At 32.8% G+C, this 25,902-nt stretch overlaps 3 protein-coding genes, 1 long non-coding RNA gene and 1 pseudogene across 7 annotated transcripts; 1 reads left to right on the forward strand and 4 right to left on the reverse strand.

Moving 5' to 3' along the window:
- Nucleotides 1–8,910: 8,910 nt before the first annotated feature.
- On the reverse strand, nucleotides 8,911–11,530 carry LOC125608101. 2 transcript variants are annotated; one of them, XR_007339178.1, is made up of 3 exons: nucleotides 10,335–10,710; nucleotides 9,984–10,222; nucleotides 8,911–9,880 (listed from the first exon to the last, which is right to left on the reverse strand). It is a non-coding gene; the product is annotated as an uncharacterized LOC125608101 (long non-coding RNA). The 2 variants fall into 2 exon arrangements; XR_007339177.1 differs by having other exon boundaries at nucleotides 8,911–10,222; nucleotides 10,335–11,530.
- On the forward strand, nucleotides 11,528–13,626 carry LOC106445772 (RHOMBOID-like protein 4). Its single transcript, XM_013887402.3, has 6 exons — nucleotides 11,528–12,055; nucleotides 12,177–12,340; nucleotides 12,445–12,608; nucleotides 12,816–13,060; nucleotides 13,164–13,290; nucleotides 13,388–13,626. The coding sequence occupies exons 1-6, from the start codon at nucleotides 11,703–11,705 to the stop codon at nucleotides 13,508–13,510; spliced, it is 1,176 nt and encodes a 391-aa protein (XP_013742856.2). The 5' UTR covers nucleotides 11,528–11,702; the 3' UTR covers nucleotides 13,511–13,626.
- Nucleotides 13,627–15,244: 1,618 nt separating this feature from the next.
- Nucleotides 15,245–16,755, reverse strand: LOC125608102 (annotated as a pseudogene).
- A 1,009-nt stretch (nucleotides 16,756–17,764) lies between these two features.
- Nucleotides 17,765–20,087, reverse strand: LOC106448140 (late embryogenesis abundant protein 37). The gene is made up of 2 exons (XM_013890063.3): nucleotides 18,172–20,087; nucleotides 17,765–18,059 (listed from the first exon to the last, which is right to left on the reverse strand). Exons 1-2 carry the CDS (start codon nucleotides 18,306–18,308, stop codon nucleotides 17,765–17,767), a joined length of 432 nt encoding a protein of 143 aa, XP_013745517.2. The 5' UTR covers nucleotides 18,309–20,087.
- A 319-nt stretch (nucleotides 20,088–20,406) lies between these two features.
- On the reverse strand, nucleotides 20,407–22,606 carry LOC106445773 (actin-1). Of its 3 annotated transcripts, none has more exons than XM_013887403.3 (4): nucleotides 22,459–22,606; nucleotides 21,955–22,024; nucleotides 20,784–21,791; nucleotides 20,407–20,698 (listed from the first exon to the last, which is right to left on the reverse strand). In XM_013887403.3, the coding sequence occupies exons 2-4, from the start codon at nucleotides 22,012–22,014 to the stop codon at nucleotides 20,633–20,635; spliced, it is 1,134 nt and encodes a 377-aa protein (XP_013742857.1). In that variant the 5' UTR covers nucleotides 22,015–22,024; nucleotides 22,459–22,606; the 3' UTR covers nucleotides 20,407–20,632. The 3 variants fall into 3 exon arrangements, with proteins under 3 accessions (XP_013742857.1, XP_013742858.1, XP_048633950.1); XM_013887404.3 differs by having other exon boundaries at nucleotides 22,427–22,565; XM_048777993.1 differs by lacking the exon at nucleotides 22,459–22,606 and adding an exon at nucleotides 22,284–22,385.
- Nucleotides 22,607–25,902: the final 3,296 nt, after the last annotated feature.

Below are 25,902 nucleotides of genomic sequence, written 5' to 3' on the forward strand. Positions count from 1 at the left end.
CTATTTACAAAACTAAATATATTGTTTTTAAACTGTATATGGTTTATAGCATCATGTTTTGGTGCAGGTTTTTCCGTCTAATACGGTTTTGTTTATTCGTATTACAGATAAAATATTTAAAGTTATTTATTATTTAGAAAATATTTATTATTAATAGATAAGTATTAACAAAATGTTAACCAAAATTTTTATGTGAGTCAATTGATCCTCTCCCTAATAAGTGGTCTCTGCCACTTATTTGATATATCACATGTGCTATTTATTTATTGAGTTACTGCTACGTAACTGTTTCAATGAACAGTTGCAACTAATTAAAAAAATATTGTAATTCTTGGTGATGAACAATTAGAATCTTTAGACCAACTTCAATGTATTCCTTTATTTTTACCTCTAAAATAGAGAAACTCTATAATAGAAATATATTTTACTCCAACGTATTTTTCTAAAATAAAGATTTTTACATTTAGAGTAAAATATAGAAGAATGTTATTTTTTCCTCTATAAATTTTTCCTCTATTTATAGAGGAAAAAATAACAATCTCTATTTTAGAAGCATAAATAGAGTTGGGTTGGAGTGATTTTACCTCTAAATGCTATTATAGAAATAGATACAAAAGTGAGTTGGGGATGCTTTAAGTGATAAATCTTTACAGTCGTGGGTGATTGTTACGTTGGTAATGAATTATTGTAACATTTGGTATTAGGGCATCTCCATCTCAACTCCATTTTTCTTTTAAAATAGAGTAAAAATAAATATGGAGTAATGAATGCTCCAACCCAACTACATATCTCACTCTATAATGGAATTTAGTCCATAAATGGAGTAATATATTTTTTTTTGTTCATCACTCTATTATGGAATATGAAATGAAGTAGGGTTGGAGTATTTTTTACTTCATATTCACTTTTACTCTATTTTAAAAGAAAAAATGGAGTTTTACATTAGAGATTCTCTTAATCATTACATTTTTTACCTAACCATTTTAATTATACATGATATAATATTGTTATAAAATGAGTGTCCATGCGATATTGCACGGATTCCTTACCTAGTATATATAAATAATTTATGTACATAAATTTTTAGTTATCAAACAAAATTAAAAATATAAAAACAATTTTCATTAACTAATTATACTGAAAATAACTTTTCTAGGAGATCTTTGGCTAACAATTAGATAGCTATATTAAAAGATCAAATATATCGTATTAATTAATAGAACTAAACGTACTAAACTATTAGATCTTGTTTTGTAATATTGAATTGGCTAAAAATAAAAATAAAAATGGACGAGGGTAGTTATTAGAAAACCCAAAAAATTTTAAACTCAATTCTTAATAGATGAGATTTTGTTGATGTTGATTTAACATTTGAGTTGTCACTTTTACAAAAGCTATAACTCAACAATAATCAATCACAACTCAAATACAACTTCAAAAATTCAAAATTAATTCATGTTTGATAATATTTTTGAGTTATGTGTCTAACTCAAACTAAATCAAGGGTATTACATGTGTTATCAATCAAAGCCTAAATTTCAGTACATTAAAAACGTTTTCGAGTTTTAATTTTTCTTTTAAGAGGTTGATTGTTTTCAGTTTTTGGATTAGTTTTTGGTTTCTGTTTTTTCAAAAAACTATTTTTTACCCGATCAAGCTTTTCGAGAAATGGCTTTCCTAAAATTTAGGGAAACTAGTTTTTTAAATAACTGCATATTTCTAAGTAAAAACCAAAATCCAATTTTTTCTAGTTTTTTGCTTAAAACGTGTTTTACATTATTTATTATTACAAATAAAAATCACTAATCCAACAAAACTACCGTATAATCCAACCCTGGACCCATATAATTAAGGCATTTTCTATGCTACTTTATTTTGGTACACACATCTAACAATAAACTGATGTAAAATACAAAATAATTCAGATAAAATTTGAAAATTACCACTAATATAAATGTATTTATTTGAAGTTAGTCATTACAAAACTTTATAATCTATATAAATATTGTTAAAAACTTTTTATTTTATTTAGTGAAATGAGATTTTTTTTCTTTTACTATTTGATACATATAAATTATGTTTATTTTTTATTTTTTTGGTGTTACTTAATATTAACTACGACTAGCACAAGTATATTTCTTTTACCATTTCATACTTATAAAATATGTTCTTTTAATTTTCACTTAGTTATTAAATAAGATTAGGAATATTTCCTTTATATAAACTTTACCATTATGAAATAACCTCTTTATAATCTGTTATAATCCAAAAAAATAACCGCTTCAAAAACGCGGATCAAATGTAATTATTTTAAACTAGATCCTTTTTCCGCGCTACGCGCGGATAATATATTTAAATTTGTTACATTGATCATTTTTATTTGTATGTGAATTTTTATATATTAAATTATATATAACTAATTTTTAAATTTGATTTTTTAGTATGAAGTTAGTATTTCTATTATATGTAACACAATTAACTAATAAAATATGAAGAATCAAGTCCGAGATTTTAGAGTTATGTAAAAAATATATATAATTATGTATAGAACATAAATTATCTTAGTTTAAAAGATCGGAATCTCATCTCGAATAAATTCATGAAAAGAAAAAGTACTCCAATAACCTGCTTAAAATATAAAACCCCCTTTTCAAAAAAAAAAGCATACTTAATAATATTTTTTACGTGTAATAGTTGAAAACTAACAATTGAATATCGATCTAGAATATTATTTCAATATATCTAATGGTAAAATATTAATTGTAATAAACAAATTTTGAATTTTGTAATATTACATGAATTAGAAGTCTTTAAAATCTAAAATCTATTTTATTAACATAATATATTTTTTATTCATTTATTATTTTGACGTTAAAAAATATTGTTTTAGTTCTATTTGTATATTAATATTTTAATAATTTAGTTTCTTTTAAGTAATTTTAAAATTATCTATAATATAATATATTTAAAATTATTTATTTAAATATATCCAAATATGATGTCTCATTTTTATGTGTGTTTGCGTTGAGCATATTTAATTTGTAGTTTATATATTTAATAACACCTTGTTGCGTGTTGTTCTATGGTTTAATAAATGTGTTGTTATTTCATTTTTATTACTACTAACATGATTTTTTAGTGATCAGTGATAATGTATTTTTAACGTTATGTTTTATATTTTATCGGATATTTTCTATCTCTTCATGCTGGTACCTTTTTTTAGAATCATTTTGATTAGATAATAGGTTTGAAGATGTAAATAAAACTGTGTATGTTGTAAATTTAGACTTTTTAGTGTAACTGAGCACTATCAATTATGAAAATTATATTATGATTTTATTTTACTAAATCTTTCTTTTTGTATTTATGTTTTGTTTTATTTTGTATTTTTAAAATTTTATTGCCTTATTCTTTAATTGCAGAGAATTGCTATTTCCAATTTTTGTTTCATATACCTTAAAAGTCTTCGGTTGATTTTTGTTTGTTTTTTTTCTCCAATTACAATGTACAGTTCAACCATTTTTTTTGGATCAAACTACTAATATCATCAGATAGAAAAGTAATTACACAGTAATTTACATAATTTAGTTGGCCACACAATATACAATAAGTATAAAGTTACATTGAAATATAAAAACAATTTATATAATGAAACAAAAAATACTTTTAAACCATTATATTATAAAACAAAGAGAATATTTAAATTATATTGAAACATTAGAACAGTAAGAATAAAAAAAGTTGAAATCTCAACGTCTATCATTTACATCAGCCATGCTTTAGACCATCTCTAATGTATTCCTCTATTTTTTTCTCTAAAATAGAAGAATTTCATAATAGAGATGAATTTGTTTCCGATGTATTTTTCTCTTTTCTCTCCTGAAAAAGAATATTCTTGATATATTCTTTTCTAAGTTTACAAATAATACTTTTTATTTGTGAAAGTTGAAAACCAACCCAATTTATTTTAATATTTTATAAAATTATGATATTATTTACACTAAATATTTCTTTACAAAATATTATGTAAATCAAAAATATAATTATATTTATATAAATAATATATTTCACTAAAAAAATATTTTCGGTTATAATTGTTTAAGTAAAAAGTTAAAGGATCATTTTTAAAAAACAAATAGAGGAGGTGACATGGCAAAAATATAGTTTTTCATTGGCCGATTATTTTCGCCTACGTGGACACTCTATCTAAGGCTTATATCCTCCTTTTTGTTATACTAGTTGTTTGTCCGGGCTACGCCCGGGATTTTTTGTTCTATAATTTAATTATTTTTCTATTACAGTTTTTATTTGTATATAAATGTACATATATACATTAGAATTTATTATAAAAATTTAAAACTATTTATATTATATTCTTTGTCTAGTAAATTTGAAATGTTAGAACTCATAGTTTTTTGTGCGTTCTTTATTTCAAATTATAGATGTAATGTGTATGAGTTAGAAATTAACTAAACATTAATTTAAAACATAATATAAAATGTAATTTTATTGGTTAAATTTTTGAGATATATTTAATTATAAATTTTATGCATAGATAATTAATATTTAATATATTTTAATATGTATGAAAAATATTAAAACTTATATTTTTTCAAAAAACAGAGGCTGTATATCTTTTGAATATATTTTACTACTAATCTAATTTATTACATATTTGAGTGTTAAATATTATTGTTTATACTGTAAATTAACTCACTAATTGTGTTAAAGTTTAGTTTATTTATTTAGTAATTGGAACTCACCGGAAACTGGCTTAGTTCTGGAGAAGGGAAATTATATGATGGTAAATGTGGTTACATCTTTGAAGTTGAGCTATATTGTTTAATAATGTGTAGTTGTATTAAAATGAAATTTGGTTTGAAGATAATAAGTCATATACAATTTAGGAGGTTATTTGCCTATTACGTATTAGCTGTAAACTTTGTTGGTGGAGAAGATTTTGGTGATTGTGATAGGTACTGAGGAGGAAAATGAGATTATTACTGGGATGAGCATTCGTATTGATCTAATGGGATGTAAGTTATTCTATTAATCCGAAGACTAATTTTAAACATGTTCTAAATTTTTTTTTTGAAAAACAGAGCTTAGTTGATTAGATACAAAATTTTGAAAACAAAACACATACACTAACATGACGGACGGTAGTAATGAGTTTTGAGTCATAATTCATTAATATGCGAAATTTAAAAAAGCTCTGGTGTAGTTTGTGGGAGTTGACATGAGGGTCATAGACTCCATTACTTGAGATTTTACTCAATGCATGTCAGAGAGCCCATGTTCCAGAACTGTTAGCTTCTCCGCACTCCGCAGTCATTTCGGGAACAACAGGTCGAGCACTTGGCAGAGCTACCTCGCCTCTGTTTTTTTCAACCATCCCATGCCTATCAATCAAGCCTTATGCTGGTCATAGGAACACCAATCTACACATCATGAGAGGTATTTGTTGTTACAGATGCAGCTCCCAGCATATCAGCGATGGGGTTGTCTCTATTTCTTCCTCTATAATAGAGATCTCTATTTTTTCAAGAAATAACATTCCTCTATTTTTTACTCTAGGCTGATAAACACTCCTGAACAATACCATCACACAAGCAAATACACATCGATTAGCATTGTTTACAATGAAATGCAACAACCTTAGAGAAATGCTAAAAAATCATGAGAAAAGTAGTAACCTCATTGATATCGTTGCTGTTCTTAGGTACAGTTCCTTTCTTTGCAGATCCCATATCCTTACGGTTTGACCAGTCCCTCCAGAACATATGTACCTAGACCCTTTGTTGCTGAAGCCTTCCTGCGCAGACACCAGAGCACTCTTTTTTTTTCCTTGTTGATTTTTATTTTGTTGCATTTTCTTCCCAACCCGCAAGTATCATACACTACAATTCTTCCCTCTGTTGAGAAACCAGATACAATACAAAAATCAATTAACAAATGAACTTTAAAGATTAAAATCCCATGAAGGGGATGATTATTTGCCTTTTTCTTTGGAGAGACAGCTGATTGTTTGTTGAAATCCTTCAGCAGCAAGTGTGTCTTTCATGTACATCGCGGCAGCTGTAACTTCATCACGTGTTTCTTTCCATGTCAATCCTTGTGTTATCTGCATTCAAAGCGTTGCAACTTTAGAAATTTAGTATCAGACGCGAAAGAAAGTGGAGGATATATAATGTCTATATACCTGTGAAAAGAAGCCAGCCTTTACCAATATTGATAGACACATCGTCATCCTCCTCGAGATATTGGTATCAGACCAGCAACCTTAAAAAGTACACCTAAAGAGTTAGCTTTGGCAAAATAATCTCTTGAGACTTTAGATTGATGGTAAACCATTCTTAATTCATTTGACCTTCTCCATTAATACAGAGGAAACCTCTGATGCTTCAGAAACTCCTTCCCCTTGGTCACTATTTTCTCAAGATGCTTTGTATGCCTTCGCCTCTTTTATCACCTCAACATCTTCAACATTTTCTTTTGGTAGTTGTGTTATGAAACTCCATCTGAAGAAACAAAAGAATAATTTATTCCAATCTAGGACACACTACGCTAATCAAACAAACCACTTATCCTCACACGCTTTTTACAGACATTCTTTCTTGTCAGCCTCAGGAATTATTCGCGCTCTCAACATACTGACAGTTTATATCCCAAACAAAGAGAGTATGAAAATAGGTATCAGAATAATTGTTTTGTATACTTAGTGTTCAAATATGTAGACTCATTTTACTTACAAATGCGGTAGTAGAAACGCCAATGCACGGCCAAGTTTGAAAAGATCATCATGCTGTTCAAGAACTCTAGCTCTGACCGGTTTTGTACTTATATGGCTGTTGGCATGGTCATCTCTTGGAGCGACACTTATCCTCTCCGCCACCTTTAAAATCCTTAATCCTTGTAAACTCTTTTTCTTCTTGATTTCTTCAAGCAAGCATACTCCAATACAATCAAAAGTTAAACTATTATGGTACAAAGTACCACTGAGACCTTTGACCGCAACAGTATAAATACATAGTGAAATTATAACATAATGTTGCAAGATTTTGTGACACAGCGTCCAAGACATGAGCTAACTACGTTTCACAAAAGCCACAACACGAAGTTTCAAAAAGCAGAAGCTAGAGTGTGAAAATAAAATAAAAGCTTCATATCATCATCCCATAAGAAAGTAATGAAAGTATTGCAATAATTTTTAGTTGCATAGTAAGCAGACACAAAAGTGAGCACATTTCTGCTCCTTCTCTTAATTGTCTACAAAGCAAAAAAAAAATAAACTGATATGACCAATTGTGATCGGCTGATTGGTCACCAAAGTCCTTTGGTTCGTATAGCCAGACAATAAATTAGATATAGTCTAGAGTTAATAAAAAAGCCTGAGAATTAGACAATGAATTAGGTTCGGTCAAAATCCACACCAAAAGAAGCAGTAAGCGCATTAATCTTACCAAACAAAACTCATCATAAACATTGTGAGAGGAAAAAGTTACCTTGCGCCCTAGGTCATTGCAGATTTGCAGAAGAATTCTTCGATGGATACACGCGTGAGAGGGGGCGTTTGATTTGAGCAGCTTTAGGGATTCATACGGCGATGTCGTATATATATTTAACCTGGGAGAGGGGAATTAGGGAAGTTGAATAGTGATTCGTTGATTCATTGGCTTTGATCTAAAGCAGAGGTTGGGACGTTTAATGCAAGGTTCATTTAATGCACGGTTGAGATGTTACATTGAGGTTATAGCTTTAGGTTCTGAAAAAATCTACTGCTAACATATGAACGGAGAAAGTGAGAAGATAAAAAAACCTTAATACTTCAATGGGCTCGATAAAAAGTTTTGTAAAAGCCCAACCGAAAGATGAAACAAAAGCTGAGTCCAAAGAAGCCAACGAAATCAGACAATCACTAATGACATGGCAGAAAGGATTTCTATGATTGGTTGATTTTTTAATCTGAGGTGGACACTCTCCCTGCTCTAGTTATTCTACTTTTAGTATTGTGATTTACTTTTAATTCTATCATTTTACTTTATTTCAATATTATGTATATATTTACATTTATTATTAAAATATAAATTACTAAAAAGAATTTAAAGTTAGACTTTTTATTTTATTAATTTTTGGTCTAGCAAATTTTAAATTTGTACTACTCAAAATTTGTTATTTTACTATTGTAAAAATATTAAAATGATTTAAGCTTAGTTTAATTTGGATATATTTATTACCGCATTTATTTAAGTTTAGGTAAATAAATTTTAAATTAACAGTCGTTTTATATTTTATTTTATTTTTAATTTTTTTTGGCTTGAGACCCGTTAAATTTATAACTTTTAAGGGTATTAGGACATTTGATCTTTTGATTTCTTTCGTTCCTCTCCATTTAAGTTGATGTATTTGCATTATATATATAATTAGTTTGGATAATGTCATAATTTTATTTGTATAACAATGCTATTTTCTCAGAATGGGTTGGTGAGCAAAATAATTACTAACAAAGTATAAAATTTTGCATTGTGGTTAAAAGTTTATAATATAGTTGTCTTTGGATGATAGTTGTCTTTGGATGTCACATGCTAATACATGATATATAACTGGAGTTTTTTCTCGTATACGAAATAGGCTTGCATGATCATCAGATCATCCATTTTTACAAATGCTTCTTGTTTTTATATTTATTGTCCTTAACCTTGAAGAGCAAAGCATTAACATATGTTTCATTTTTATGCTTACTCAAGTGTTCTTAAGTATGTTAATTAAGTACTTCCTAATAGTTTAGTCACTCTTGTGTTTTTTGTTTTTTCATAAACCGTCTGCTCACATCTCGGTCATCCAACCTCCAACTTTACATGAAATATGTATATAACATTAAATTTTTACTATAGTGGGCATATTCATTCATGCTAAAATGAGGAAGGTGACTGACTTCATCTTGTTTAAATATAATTGTTCTTCCTTTCTTCTACCACAATTTAAACCATGTAAGAGACGAACTTATAAAGATTATATAACAACCAAAATCTAATAAGCCATGTATCAAACTAAAATCAGAAAGAAAAACAATAATAATATAACTTCTAATAGCATACTAAAAATTTGATCATCATCTTTCTACCTTATTTTCAAAAGAATGTAAAAGCTATCTTCACTCTTGGAGTTGATGTTTATGTGCTTCAAGGGATTGAAGGATGGCTAGCAGAGCAAGTAGAAATAGGAAGTGATGCTCCTGTAGATACCCTTGAAAAGTCAAAATCAGTACCTAAGATTAAACGTTTGCAAGCAATTAATAAGGTGTATGAATAATAAGACCTTTGTGGTCCATGAACGCTTTAAACAATTGGACAATAGTTTTGCAGGAATAGTTTATGGAAATACAATGAATCAGAGGTCCATGGATTTGCATAATGGTCTACTTCAGCAAGCCCTTAAAACCATCTAAGAAGCGTTAACAAAAATCAACTCGGAAAGGAACTTACTGGTTTACATTGTCAGAGAACTTCTGATAGTGCGGATAGGAGTAATCTACTTCTAGACAACAGGCTCAATCTCCCTTCTCATCCCTCCTGTCTCCTCACCTCGCCACAAACCACCGCGAGAACACGGCACCACAAGAATTTCCACCACCGCATCCGTTGTTGTCTTTCTTAACTTGTGTCCCATCTTGATCTCTGCTGTGATGGCTATTATCCAACTATATTTGAAAATCATGTTCACATCACTCTTCTCTAAGCATTTTCGATTCAAAGCTTCTGTTCATCAAAGTAAGAGTTTTGGTGGCGTATTTGAGAGCTTCTCTACTGACATCGTTTTCATAACGAATCCTATAATTCTCTTCCTTGAGTGCACAATTATCAGCTCTCTTGAGCTGAGCCTGCAAGAAGAAACGATGGAGAAGCAAAACTAAGGACTACTCTTTAATTTATTTTTTCGAGAAGAGACAAAGCGAGGAAGAGAGAAAGTAAAAAGTAGAAAACCTTTGTCTGTGTTCTTCGGTTCTGAAACCAAATCTTGATCCGTCTTGGAGCTAAACCCAATTATATGCCAAGTTGCTCATCTGGATGCTGATACGCTCTGTAAACAAAACCATAAGAGAACAGAAAGAAAGAGATGGAGAAAACAACTGAGTCGAGAAGAACATAGAATACTATTCAAGCCATTGGAGCTGGTGAGGTGTGTGGCGAATCCAACAAAAAAAAAAGAACAAAATTCCAATCTACAATACAAATTAAAGAAACATGATTTCTGAGTGAACCACTCAAATGCTTGCGTTCGTGAATGCAAAATTCAATTTAATAATGTGCCTTAAGAAAAGATAGTACATTTACCTTTTTGGCAACCAAGATCTGAGGGAGTATGGTAGGCGCATCATCACTCGCAGGTATAAACTCATGTAATTAGTTGAAGTTCATCCATGGCTTCTTCTTTATAGCCTCTTCTTGATCTCCAGATTCAGATGATGCAGAATTCCATCTACAACTTGCTATTTGGCCTTGACCACTCTCGCAAAACTCAAGCAGTGCATTCTACGACTATGGAAAACCGAAGAAAGCACAAAGTCAAGTAATATTCAGATCACTTCGAAAACATAAGCATGCATATATAGGGCATACTCTACTCATCATCTCCCAGAAAACAATTTTGTAAGATCTACCGGAACTGACATTAAAATTCTGATTTCACGGAACTGACATCGCCGGCTTTGGCATCGCCGGAGGAAACACTGGTTTGATTGACGGGATCGACTGAAACAGGGGGAACCGTAGCTTCACTGCTCGCTTGCACTGTCTCGGAAACATCGGATAACATCATCGCCGGAGGTATAATATAATCGTGAGTAGATATTAAGATTTTGGTGAAGAGAAGAGCTGGAGTGCGAGATCTATATATACAGAATCTCAGATCGAGAAAGCCAGGAGTCTCCATTAATGAGATCAAATTGCATTTAAGAATGGAGATGGGATTGATTGCTAGTAAGCCAGATCGGCGATCGCACGAAACTAAGATGACGGAGAAGACGAAAAGAAAAGGGGTCGGGATCGTCTTTGTTCAATCCGTGTCTGACGTGTCGTAGAGAAACCTCCTGATTGGCTGATTTAATTGCTGACGTGGACAGCTTCTCTGATGCTCATATAACCCTTTTAGTATATGTTAGATTTGAAAGAAAAACTAATGTGTAATTAAAATATGCTCGAACCGGTCTTCTTACTCTTCACACACTGTTTGAGTTTGACCGCTTGATTATGAGTCTTCCATCAAAAGATACATTAAATAGTTATGGAATTTTGGCAAATCCCACTCGCACATGACACACCAACGGTCAAAAACAAATACAGAATATAAGAGAAATATAATATTTGATAAAATTATAAAAACACACAAACTATTATGCCAAACACAAGAATCTAAACTAATTATTCCTAAACCGGAAACATACACGAACAAACCGGAAACATGTCATATGGAAAGTTGGTTTAGGGGGTAGGATTGTGTCCTTGTGTGTGATGTAAATTTGGTCAAGACAGTTGACCAACTCTTTCCTTTTTTTGTTTTCAGACACAATCTACGAAGATAGAACTTCCTTTAACTCCAATGTCCAAACCAATATAAACCCCATAGAGACAGAGACCAAAAGCAAAAACCCAATCTCAAATCTCTCGAATTTAGCTCAAAAGCTCGAATCTTTAATTGCTTCAATGGGTGAGAAGGAGTCAGAGACAGCTCCGATTTGGGGAAGAACACGACAGAGCGAGAGCAACAACATCAACCCAATGGATGTAGAATCGTCTGCTCTATCTGAGCAACATCGATCTCAGAATCGAAGTCGAGGTGGTTCTTATGAAGAACGAGGAAGAGGAGTTAAGGAGTTTCGTAGCTGGTTCTCTGGGCTCATCCCCTGTTTCGTGATCGCTAACGTCGTCGTTTTCGTGATCACCATGTATGTCAACAACTGTCCGAAGAAGTCTGGAGATTGTTTCGCCGGGTTCTTGGGTCGGTTCTCGTTTCAGAGCACAAGGGAGAATCCTCTTCTGGGTCCTTCCTCTCTCACGTAAGCAGACACTTCTGCTCTAGTATAGCTTGAAAGAAGTAGTTAGAGTGTGACTTGTAGAATCATTTAGGAGTAGGGAATTGAGATTGATTTTGGTTTATTTTTTATTACTTGGAAACAGGTTAAGAACAATGGGTGGATTAGATGTAAAGAAAGTGGTTGAAGGAGATGAAGGGTGGCGTCTACTTTCTTGCAACTGGTTACATGGAGGAGTTGTTCATTTGTTGGTGAACATGTTGACTCTTTTGTTCATCGGTATGCGTATGGAACGTGAATTCGGTTTTAGTAAGTACTCTCTCTTGTGCCTCTCTTGATAGAGAGATTTGTTACATACACATCTTTTATGGAACATTTGTATAACCTATAGTTTCCATTTTTTGGTTTCTCAGTAAGGATTGGATTGCTTTATTTGATATCTGGGTTTGGAGGAAGTATATTGTCAGCTCTTTTCCTCCGCTCAAACATCTCTGTGGGAGCTTCTGGTGCTGTCTTTGGTTTACTTGGAGGAATGCTCTCTGAGATCTTTATCAACTGGACAATCTATACTAACAAGGTAACCGAAACACATTCAAAAACATGCTTCTTTTTATGGTCACACATCTGGACAAAGTAATATAATAAAAACTACACGATAACATCCCTGAAGTATTATGTGTTATGTTTGCTAACACCATCAATATAATTCGGATAGTCGGAAAAATATATCACATTATTAGTTTAGTATGCTAAAGTTCATGTTGTTTGCTAATGCTTTGTATAGGTTGTGACGATCATAACTCTTGTATTGATTGTGGCGGTTAACTTGGGACTCGGTGTGCTTCCTGGAGTAGATAACTTTGCTCATATTGGAGGTTTTGCTACCGGTTTTCTACTTGGATTCGTGCTCTTAATCCGTCCTCATTACGGATGGATCAACCAAAGAAGTGATCCTGCAGCTAAACCTCACAAGTACAATATCTGTCAGGCCATATTATGGACCGTCTCTCTTCTCCTCTTGCTTGGTTGGTAAGTTCTTTAGTTATATTAACCATAAACCATTCAGTTTGTTTATCCTATAGTAAAGACCATATAGAAAAAATAACACAAAACCGGTTTGTTTCCTTTTCAGGTTCATTGCTGGTTTGATCTCACTTTTTAACAATGTGGATGGAAACAAACATTGTTCATGGTGTCATTATCTATCATGTGTTCCAACTTCTAGATGGAGCTGTAACCGAGAACCAGCCTCTTGCACGGTAACAATCTTTATGGCCATTTTCATTATCGAGTTTCTTTCAGGGTCTCTAATCAACTTATCTCTGAGATTCTTTCTTTTTTTTTTCCTTCGTGCAGACGACTCAGTTAGGCAACCAGTTGAGCATGACTTGTTTGAGGAATGGGAAGTCAGGATCATACATTTTGGCAAATCCCTCCGATTCACGGATTAATAGCTTATGCGTTCAGCTTTGCCGTTGATTTAGAATACACTCATTCACAGTCCATTGTATCTTATTTTTGTGTATATTTAATAGGAGCACCCTGTTGAATAAATAAAATAATGGTATTCTGAATTGCATGGGAGTTTTGAGATCTCTGGTAATTGGTAAACTATCACATTCGTGGTTTTTAGTAAATTTTTGCATGGTCGTCCTTTGAACTTTAGAAGAACTTCATTATTTATAAAAAAAACTCAACCCCAATACATGAATATAGTGGATGAGGTTCTTCATGTGGACAAGCGTTCCTTGATATAAAAGTTGTTTGGAGAACATAAGACAAAAGAATTAGATGAAGCCGAGCTGTTAATTCTGGAAATGGCTTAAATTTCATTGCACCACTAGAATACTGTTAGTGCAAAGATGACACCACAATAAGGTAATGCAGAAGATAAATCAAGAGACAAAATGGATACAAGCAACCAACTATGCTTTATTAGAAATCACCTAAACAATCTATTACAAGACTTGCTTATCAGCTTTTACACGTCAGTGTTAACACCCTAACACACGTTACTGACAGATTCCTAATCTACCCAAACATGTCTCTTTCCCGTCAGTACTTCAGCATCTGCTTCAGCACGACCCAAGAACACCCCTAAGGGATTTTCACCCTTCCTCTATAATAATAGCCAGTGTCTTATGGAATACAGACGACTTCATAGCTCTTTTATAGTGATCTCCACGTTCCTGAAACCCTAGTCTCCAAGGCAACATGAATATGGACAACTTCCATATCAATAAGTACACTTTCCTTTTCTTGAAATGTACTTATTCCTCAAGGCATAAACTTGCTCTCCAAGTTTATCTCTTGCTTTTTTCTCCACGGTATAAACTTGCTCCTCAAGTTTATCCCACGCCAGCTCAGCCTCTTGCGTCCACATGGTCTCTACCACTCCGCATGCCTCCTGGTTCACTCTCTGACACACACTGCCTCAGCAACTACTTCAACGACTACGTCAAGACATAAACCTCCAGTTTATCCTTTTCCATCTCAGCATCTCTTGCATCCACATGGTAACCCACCACTCCGCATGCCTTATGTAGTAACGACTAATGCATCCAGCATCAGTGACTTCGTCGTCTAGTTAGTCACGGAAGACCATTGACATCTACAAGCTCCACTTGCATCTTCAAATACCACAATTTTCGATCGGATCGAATGTGGCCATCGTTGGTCCAAGGTATAGTATACCTTCTAAGATTAGGAAAATGCATCTAGTAGACAAGGAAGTTTTTCTGAAAAGAAAATGAATATCAGGTTTTGAGGTTGTATAAATGTATGTCTAAAAAATTATAAATTATTTATTCAAATAATCAATATACTAATTCTAAATGGGTATTTGCCTCAATCATGTTTTCTCTAAATATTCGTGTTTTATTCGCGTTTGTTCACGAACACGAGCAAGATTTGAGTTGTGTAATGAGACGATGTGGTTCCAGTCAGTTGAGTAATCAGTTGTAAGTTGCTTATGTGAGATTCCTACGAGCTATAACAAAGTATAGTAGTAAACGTTCAACCCAGTGCCGTGCTTTTTTTTTTACGCCAAAGAATCTAAATATATAATACGGTATGATACAACTTCATAGTATAAATTTTTGGCAAATATGCTTATTATCTTACTTCAGCATTTGGCCTCTTGACCTGACTACTAGATTCATCTTATTTCTGAGAAAGAACAAAAATAAACTTTTTGTGAAATTCATTTGCCGCAGAAGGTAACTCTGAACCAAACAGTTTCAAATTGAATGAGCTATAAATGTAGCAAATAAAAACATAACAAGTTGTACTTTATTTCTAAGATTCAGATCTGGAAGCTAACCCACACACTGACGCATACTCATAAATTCAGCGGAACTCAAGCTGACAGGCTGGCGAACGCCTCGACGACGAGAACAACTCCTTGATCACCTCAAGTTTCTTGTCAGTGTCATTGGTTTTACTGTGGAAATTAATGGTTGCCTTCTTTAAACACTTTGCGCTTCTAAAAACAAATGCTACTACTTCTTTCTCTTCTTCTGCTCCTTCGTATTTTACCCATTCGAAAGTTTCAATACTTGATAACAAACATTCAGGAACTGAACTCGATTCATTCCATGCCGGGTTCCAGCATGGGCGCGGCTCCTTAGATCGAAGGAAATGACACTGGTGAAGTTTGAGAGCTCGTAGACTAGGAGAATCTTTGAGCACACACATAAGTACATTCACCCATTCTGTCTCACATGTGCATATCTTCAAATGCACAAGACTGGAGAAGACACTACCGGCAGGATACATATCGTTTAAGGATGGTAGGCACAGATAAAGGCGCTTGAACGAAGCAATAGAACCCAACTTCTTCCATAACTTCCAAGTATTAAGGACAAGTTTTGCCTCCACAATCTTACTCATATTGCTCTCAAAGGTAAAAAAACCCACTAAAATGAAAAATGTCGAAATTTTCCAAAGAAGGAGCATCTATCACAAACCCATGAGCATCGTTTCCAAGTTTGTTTTCTAATGTTTTCAAGACTAAACTCTTTAAAGAAGGCACGATAACAGTGAAAATGGTAGCGTTGTCAGCTTCACATTGTTCCACATCCAAGTTTTCAAGGACATGGCAGTTGGATAAAAGATTCTTCACAAATTCACCACTTGGATACTTCATGGACTCAAGACTCAACGTTCTGAGGAATGGGAAAGAAATTGGTTGCTCAAGATTATCCACAAGAACTGCATTGCGTATATTCAAGGTCACAAGCATGCTACATCCCCCTCTATACAAGCTCCAAGGAAGTAAGACTGAATCAGTATCAGTATAAATCTCGATAGTCAGCTCACGCAAAAAAAAAAAGAAAAAAAAAAGATAGTCAGCTCACGCACACAACGTTTATCAGCAGATCTCATCCACGCGTGAATATCTTCACTACCACAAATACTACCAAGTTTGAAATGCAAAGCTTCTATAACTGGAGCCTCGTGCCTAAAGAAAGATCTGTCTACAAACAGAGAAAAGCTTCCGTACTTGGGGTGCTTATAGGTATCTTTGTATTTGATTCTTGGAACCATCATCCAAAGTAACTGCCATCGCTTTGACAAAAGCATAGTGTCCACAACATCTTTCATGGTAGGAAGCATTGCCAATATTTTCAGTAGAAGCTCATCGGGCAACTGATTTATCCTGTCCATAATTAAGAGCTAGCTTCCGGACAGAACCTATCGCCTGAAAAACATTTGAAAAACGAAACGATAAAAAAACCCTAGGTAGGTGTAGAACAAACCAATATAAGAAAAGAGAAGCACTAAAAATATTGAAGCATTCGCTTAGGGCAACACTTTTATGTTTTTAGGGCATATTTACATAAATATTATTATGTACATGTACTATTATAGTCAATTGGTGAAACACATTTTGTTAAGTACTTTTAACTTAAAACCTAAATTATTGTTCATATTTTAAGTTTCCTTATGTACAATCACAACTTAATTTTTTAAAATAGTTAATTACAACTATATACATTCAAACCTTTGAATTTTATTATTTCTTTTTTTTTGAAATATGTTATTGTTTATACTTTATAAAGTGTTGCAATAAAGTATATTTTCTTGAATCTAGACCACTATTAATATCCATAAGCTTTGTAATTTGAAATCAATAGTAAATAGTATTTATTTTAATGGTGTGGTACATTACATTTTAAACCTAAAAATAAAAATAGTTATTTGAGTAAATTTTTCTATCATAATTTATTTCATAAAAAAAACATTTTTTGAATTGTTTTATTGTAAAACAATTTAGTGAAAATTAAAATATTGTTTCATTTGGCCTATGGCATAAAATCCTCTTGGTAACCTTTTGCTCAGAATTCCAGCATTTGATCATTTATAGCCAGCCATGATAAGAACTAGTAGTATTTAGATATAACAAATAAATAGTGTATGTGATCAAGAGAATTAAGCTTTATAATATGGAACTTTTCCAAACCAAAATATCTTATTTCTTTCATAAGTATATATATATAAGACATGACAACTTGTTTATTGAATGATTCACCACATATAAACCCAACTTGCTTATTGACATGTCATGTTGCTACTTGCTAGATAAAGTCAGTACGGTTGATCAATATCAATGAAAAGAAGCATGCGAGGCAAATATTATTTGCCAATACTTATTAGTTCACACGTCAAATTGATGAACTAGAATGAGAAAGAAAACACACATGTAGAGATCATTTGGCTCACAAGATCTTTTTACTCTCGGTGGTTGGAATGCATTGACCGTAGCTCAACGGCATCGAGCTCTCTCGCAAAAGTATCAGGGCGATAGAACCCGGTTTGTGGATCAGGCATCCACCATAACTTTTCACCTCTCCTCATTTTAACTTCAGCATTAGAGGTTGTCACAACGTATGAATCTAACTGTTTTGTTATGGTTTCAGGTCTGTAGTATCCGGTTTCACAGTCTGCTGTCCATGATGGCTTTTCTCTGCTGTTTCCTATTGCATATGCCCTTTGAGTAGCCTTTTTGATCAAAATGTATCCTCTCCTGCAATAGTAAAAAAACTAAGAATTGTCATTCAAGTTAAAACGCTATATATTCAAAAGAATTAACGAAACAAAATATAGAATTCTAGGTTTTACAAAATGGATTGACTTACATTACAATTATGTTATTGAGAGAGCAAGAGAAACTTTTGAGATTGAAAAGCGATTGAGACATTGCTCCCATCATAACTTCTATAGATAACAATAAATGTAAGATAATTTCGATAAAGATTAACATATGTCGGAGCATATGGCTTTATGTTGTATATATAGGGAAGTTGCTACTAATAATAATTCGTCTAATAAACTAATAATGCTTTGACTTTGCAATGGGAGTAAAAGAAGTGGTAGTCTCTCGCTCGATCTTATATGCAATTAAGAATGAGATCTAGAATTTTACACCTGGACAATGACCTATTTCCTTTTTAAAAACTTTTGGATATTTCATACTTCATATCCATAGAGAGGTGCAAATTAATTCCCATAAAGGTGGTGCATCCCACAGATTGATTCTCATTATATGTATTCAAATAATTCCTAAAGCACGGTTTAATATCCGTGTGGCCACAATGTAACATGCAGTAGAATGTCTTTGGGATTATTTAGAGCATGTTTAATGGGTGGGTTATTATTAATTTAAGAACAGGTTTTTAGTTTTTTAATTAAAAGTTAAGAGATGGATTCATATATTCCGCTAAGAACTCCACCCTAAAAACCCTCCTCCATTAAACATGCTCTTAGCATCCTGGAGCCGCCTACCACTACACCACCATGTTGTAGTTGACAATGATCTAATTTTGCTTCCAAAATTATGAGTTTAAGCGTAAGTGCAATTTTTTTAAAAAAATTGAGCAAATAACTAATAAATAATAACGATGAATATAAAACTTGAACAAGTAGGTTGTGCGTGAAAAGGTTCGATAGGCTCAAGGGTTTCTCTAGAACAGTAAGATCGTTTGGACTTTGGAGGGGTCAGAAAGAAAAATGGCTTTTCTTCAAATAAAATAATTACATTCGTGTTTGGCTCAACTGAATACCTGACCAATGGTTACAATTTAAAACATTTTTTTATTAATTTTTTTGTTTTTGGAATGTGTATGTTGATTTGAACAGTTAGATAATAGCAAGACGGTGCATGGTTTCGGGCATCTTTTATGCCTGTCGAGTTAAGAGTATAAAGACAAGCTAACCAACGTGCAGGTGTAATTGTGAAGAGAGCCATTTCTTTTCTTATATTTCATGCATGATGCTTGCTATCTCCAAGAGAGCATCTTGGATTTATAGTAATCCCGGCAGGCCCGGCTCAAAGATTTTGTTTGAGGCATTTGGGCAAATTTGTTTTTAGGTTTTTAATAACAAAAGTATATTTTCAAAATAAAAATAAGATTAGTAGGTTAAAATTATTTTATATATGATATTTTAAATAACGAAATTATTTTTACGTTATACAGAAAAATTGACTTAATTAAAATATACATATTTCACTTTTAATATATTTAAAATATTTTTTATTTAAAAATTAGATCTCTAATATCATATGTCTTATGACAATCCCATACACCGCTTTCTAACTCAGCCGGCTCTGTGTAAACAGGATAAACAAACGCTAATATTAGGTACTATTTCAGTTAAGGGTATGTTTGAGTTTTAAAAAAAAATGGAAAGTAGAAGTGATCACAAGTGTCATTCGAACTTATCCTCTTATATATGGAATCAAATAATTAGCTGGTAGAGAATCATACATTAGTTTCCTCACACTTCTCACCATTGTTATGTGTTATATGATCTACATCCATCCATGTGTATTCTACTTCTGGATAAGAATCGATTTCTATAAATAATTGGTTTATTTGATCTTCAGTTTAGTTGTCATAAAAGGAGTTTTTTCAGACATGGGATTGAAGTTTTGCAGCAGCTATGACACGTACAGATAGATTGGTCTGATCTTAAATCACGATCACATGACGCCATCAAAGGGAAAGTGTATCCATATGTGGACCTACTTTGTTCTCACACGCCTGTCCTTTTCAGCTCAAGAACATAAACTGCCATTTGTGTTTCTTTGAGTTTTAGAGATGAGATACTATCTATGAAAATTATGTAGAGGGACGAAATTAGATGTGGTATTTTAATTGTGAGTTGTATACTTTTCTATTATAACAAGGTTATATTTGCAATGCAAATATTCATACTGTGAGATACAGACGACATCAAACAATAGTATAGTCTATACGTGATATATGACACTTTTCAAATAATGTCTTCTATAGATTAATGTGTTACTGTAATAATTGAGTTCCACAAAATCAAATATGGGTATACAATGGAGCATACTTTACCCTATAAAATTCGGAAAACTTAGATGTTGTTATTCGCTCACACAGTGGTCTTATCCAACAAAAGAGAAGAAGGAACAAGACAACCATGCTACATAGAGATACTTAAGTTCTTTGAAATGTCTTAGGCCAGAATCTGAAAAATACTGAAGAACAACAAATAGCAGCAGGAAGAACGAAGGTAAAACTTATCAAGGATAAACTGGAAACCCCACGGGGCAGAGACTTAACTTTAAACTCAAAAGCATTTCCTGTGAACAATCGACGGGCCTGACTCATCATATTCTGCCTTTGCAATCCACATCTACAAAAATCAAGAACAGAGGTTGGGCCCAATCAGTCAAGTCACACATGAGTAGGATCATTTGATTTAAGGGAGATGAAGTTACCTGCTGGAAGGTACTGAGGGAGGCCAAGATGGACCCTCCAATCCAGACAGAGTATTTCCTCTCAGGCGGTGCAACAACTTTGATCTTCATGCTGCTTGGTGCCAAAGCAGTTATCTCTTTGCTCATCCTATCAGCAATCCCAGGGAACATAGTGGTTCCACCACTGAGCACAATGTTACCATACAAATCCTTTCTGATATCCACATCACATTTCATTATGGAGTTGTAAGTGGTTTCATGTATACCAGCATTCTCCATTCCGATCATAGATGGCTGGTAAAGAACCTCTGGGCAACGGAACCTCTCAGACCCAATGGTGATCACTTGCCCATCTGGTAACTCATAGTTCTTCTCAACGGACGAGCTGGTGTTAGCCGTCTCAAGCTCCTGCTCATAGTCCAGAGCAATGTAGCAGAGCTTCTCCTTAATGTCTCTGACGATTTCACGCTCAGCTGTCGTGGTGAAAGAGTAGCCACGCTCAGTGAGGATCTTCATCAGCGCATCAGTGAGGTCACGGCCCGCGAGATCGAGACGCAGGATGGCGTGTGGAAGAGCGTAGCCCTCGTAGATAGGTACCGTGTGGCTCACACCATCTCCAGAGTCAAGCACAATACCAGTAGTACGACCACTAGCGTAAAGAGACAGGACAGCTTGGATGGCAACATACATGGCGGGAGCGTTGAAAGTCTCAAACATGATCTGAGTCATCTTCTCACGGTTAGCCTTTGGGTTGAGAGGAGCTTCAGTGAGGAGAATGGGATGCTCCTCGGGAGCAACACGGAGCTCATTGTAGAAAGTGTGATGCCATATCTTCTCCATGTCATCCCAGTTGTTGACGATACCGTGCTCAATAGGGTACTTGAGAGTTAGAATACCACGCTTGGATTGAGCTTCGTCGCCAACGTATGCATCCTTCTGTCCCATCCCAACCATGACTCCAGTGTGACGAGGACGGCCTACGATACTTGGGAACACAGCCCTCGGTGCATCATCCCCAGCAAAACCAGCCTAAAGAGTCAACACAGAACACAATACAACCAACTTAGATGATCATAGGAAACAGAGTAATAACGATTCACAAAAGATTCATTTTTTACAATCCAGTGACATGTTACTACTGATGAAAGATTCAAGCTTGAACAAAAAAAAAGATTTGATTTTTAGGGATTACCTTAACCATTCCGGTTCCATTGTCGCAGACAAGGGGTTGAATGTCTTCACCGTCAGCCATTTTCTAATTTCTGCAAAACAATTAATAAAAAGATCAATTTGGCATAAAAATAATAATTAAAAGGAAAAGGAATCAATGTTCTTTTTGATCATATATGCTAAAACTAGTGGGGAATATATATGACATTACAATAAAACAATTATATATTCAACGAGTCAATCAAAGATGTAAAAGGAATGTAACAAAGATTCTAGATCCAGCAGAATCACGTTATCAATTAGATTTTTTATAATATTAAACCAACATAAACCAGTTGATAAAAACAATACTATCACACTTGCGCTCTGACCACAGATCGAATTTCAAGAAAAAATGTGATATTCTCGATTAAACAGAATGAGGAAACCGCAGATCCAGAAAACAAATTCAAAGTGACAATTGCCAAATCATAACGAGGCAGAGAAATATTTACCGGAAACGGAAAAAAAAAAGGTAGATGAAAACCTTTTGATCGCGGCAGGCCACAAGGTGAAATGATGAGGGAGGAGGAACACGAAAGAGAAACGAATGGGAAAAAGTAAATAAAAAAAAAACGGGTCAATAGGCTTCGAACTCGCGGCTCACCTCTTTTTCCGCTTCGATTCCTTATCCGAAAGACCTTTTTACCCTCTTTTTTAATTATCCTCGGTGGGGTCAGTTACACAGTTTAAGTCCAAAACTAACCCCGAGTATTAAGACCCAATACGGGCCCATATTATGTGGAAATGAGTTTATGGTTTTTCTTGAGTCTCCCTCCGTTTTCTTATTAAGAGTTTTCATTTTTCGGTTATCTTGTTCCTTACGAATCCAAAGACAAAGGTAGGATATGAGATTCAACTTTCTTTTCTCTCATTGTTTTTATCACTCTGAAAATGGATTTCTTTTCATTGATTTTATTACAAGAAATGTCACAGGTTTGTTCATTGTGATTCATGGCATTCTTATTGTACATTTTGATGTGGATATAATTCTCGTGACATGTTTCTCATGTGTTTTTCAGAATTCAAGGTGTTGGATAGATCTGATATGTACCATCATAACCACCTAAACCGAGAGAAAATTGACAATTACACCATTTTCTCCTGCCGAAGGTAATCTTTGTGCATGGTTCAGCAGGTTGATCAGAATGACTCCAGCAGATGGTTTAGAAGATTGCGTAGGAAGTTGCTTGGGTAGCAACTTAAGAGATTGTGCTCGACAAATATTTGTCATTCAAAAGGATGACTAACCTGGTGAACATGAACTTTAAGAGTCTGCTGAACGGCAATATGAAGACTCTCCTGAATGTGAATCTGAAGACTTTGTTAAATGGTAGCTATCCGTCAGCAACCTCGTGAGCTGCCACCCGAGCAACCTGTTCACCTGCATCCTGAGCAGCTTGCCTATTTGTCTCTTGAACCATCTGCCTGAAGGCATGATCAATCTGCTGAACCACATACATGCCTTTTATCTGATACTTCATGCGACAACATGATCATCTACAACCTCATGAGGTTCAGCCCTGCTATGGCTATTTGTGTACGGTTAACTCTTCTTGGCGAGAAGAGAAGAACAAAATGGTTAACTGCGGCTGGAATCGGAGTATTAACAGCTAAGAAGTTATCAAACATAAATGAAAATTTGTTTTTTAAATTCCCAAATATATGTTGGAAGTTTTTAAAAACTGAGTCATGCCATTATACAAGGGGGCTTCCACCATGACAAGTTCTATAACTTGATTTTATGATTACTTTTTGACAAATATATTTTAATGATTTTTTATAATCTAAAGTGTATTAGCAAATTACCTTCACATATAACTAAAACACACATATTATTAAAAGCAAACGTATACAGAACAAAACATGAATGTGAACAAAAGTTATATGCAAACACAAACGTGGATAAGAAAATGGATTTGGGCGCAAAGGCTAAACGTCAATTATAAGAAGACAAACGTAGACAGAATGAAACATAAACGTGAACCAAAGCTGTATTAAACGCAAACGCAAATCCGATTGTCAACAGAAACACGAGATTCAAACACAATCAAATAACAAGCACAAAATCAATTCAAACCCGATTTCTAAGATACTACTTTTGTCAATACTGTTTTTCAAATAAATATTAATTATTAAAAAAAAACTCTGCCACAACAGTTTATTGATGAATTATATAATTAGGGCAAAATAAAAATATTGAATTTCTTTTCTAATATAAATCCAAACTTTTTGAATTTTTTTTTACGTTTGAAACAATTAATAACGTTGCGAATCTGATTGACTCTACTAGCTTATAAACAATCCAGGTGAGAAATATATCAAACTTATAATATTAAGGACAAAGCATCTAAAGACTGAAACGAGCGACCAGTAATAGTTCAGATTCACGAAACTTTGCTATCTATTTCCTTGAGATGTGACGTAGAAGAAAGATGGTAAAACCAAACTTGCTATGTTTTTGAACTAACTGTTCCTAAAAAATTTGGACGACCACTTGTTGGCACTTTTGTCTTGTCTTCATGAAAAGTCCAAATCTATTTCACAGAAAGAGAAACTGAAAAAACGCTCACTCCGTGATTTGCAATTTAATTTTTATATATTGCTTATTTATTTTGTAATCAGTATTCTCGTGAATTCTCCTACTATTATCTTTTGTGATCTGAGACTTTTTTAAAGTAATATGTTTAACGTTTCTCAAATAATAGGTAACTAGGTTAAGATCAGCGCCTTGCGTGGGATGAACATTATATATATAAATTATTTTATATATTATATGTTTATAGCATATTATGAAATAATAAATATATATTGAATAATTAAAAAGTCATTATCTACTACTTATATAATTAAATTGGTGCGAACATATAAATAAATTTAATAAATCGAAAAAATATTTTTTCTATTTGATATGATATATAATTAAATTTAAATGATAGTAATATATATATGGTATATATTAATATTAATATTTATTAGATGATGCTTTTTGCTCATATTTTTTTTATCATTTGTATTTGTTATTGCAAAAAGTCTAAATTAGTGATAACAAAATTTTTATTGTGGGAATAATGGTTTAAGTAATTTATAATATTTAAAAAATTAAGTTGTCAATATTTTTTCAATTTTTTTATCAAAAAAATGTTCAAAGTAAATTTTAAAATTACGATATTTATGTATTTTATATGGCATATAGTTTAATTTAAAATGATACATATATTTATATATCTTTTATTTTGATACTTATTAGATGAGACTTTCAACTTATATTATTTTTCAATTATTTCTATCATGTCATAACAAAAGTTTTAAATCATAGATCACAAAATTTGAATGTGAAACTTTTGACAGTTTTAGTAATTTATACTCATTTTTAAAAATTCAAAATATAATATATAAATAATTTTTTTAATTTTTATTATATGGTTACTATGATTGTTTAATTTATTTTAATAGCTTAAAATTACACAAATATAATTTAATACACACTTATTTTTATCAAATCTTTATTATTCAAAATCATTAATTGTCATATATATTTTAGCCACATTAGGCAATTCCGTAATTTTATTTAAGGAAATAATGAATCACATTAATAATGTATTTATTGTGGTTTAATAAAAAGCTTATTATATATTTAAATGGACCAACTTATTTCTCAAAGGATTCTAAGAATCATTCTAGTGATGACACGTGGCTAAAAAAAAATGTTGCAATGCTTCTCAAATAATATATAGGGGATAACTAATAAGAGTGTTTTCTTAGTTTACATTGTAAAAGATCCACTATGGTAATTAACAAGTAATTTTAAATAGATAGTATTTGCACATATAATTTTTTTTTTCTAGTTTATGCTCTTTTGTAACAAGTTTTAGAGTTTGGAGACACATAAAAAAAACCTTGTGTTATATACATACTCTATTGATAGATT

The sequence above is a fragment of the Brassica napus genome, chromosome A4 (assembly GCF_020379485.1).
Source record: "Brassica napus cultivar Da-Ae chromosome A4, Da-Ae, whole genome shotgun sequence".
Lineage (NCBI taxonomy): Eukaryota > Viridiplantae > Streptophyta > Magnoliopsida > Brassicales > Brassicaceae > Brassica > Brassica napus.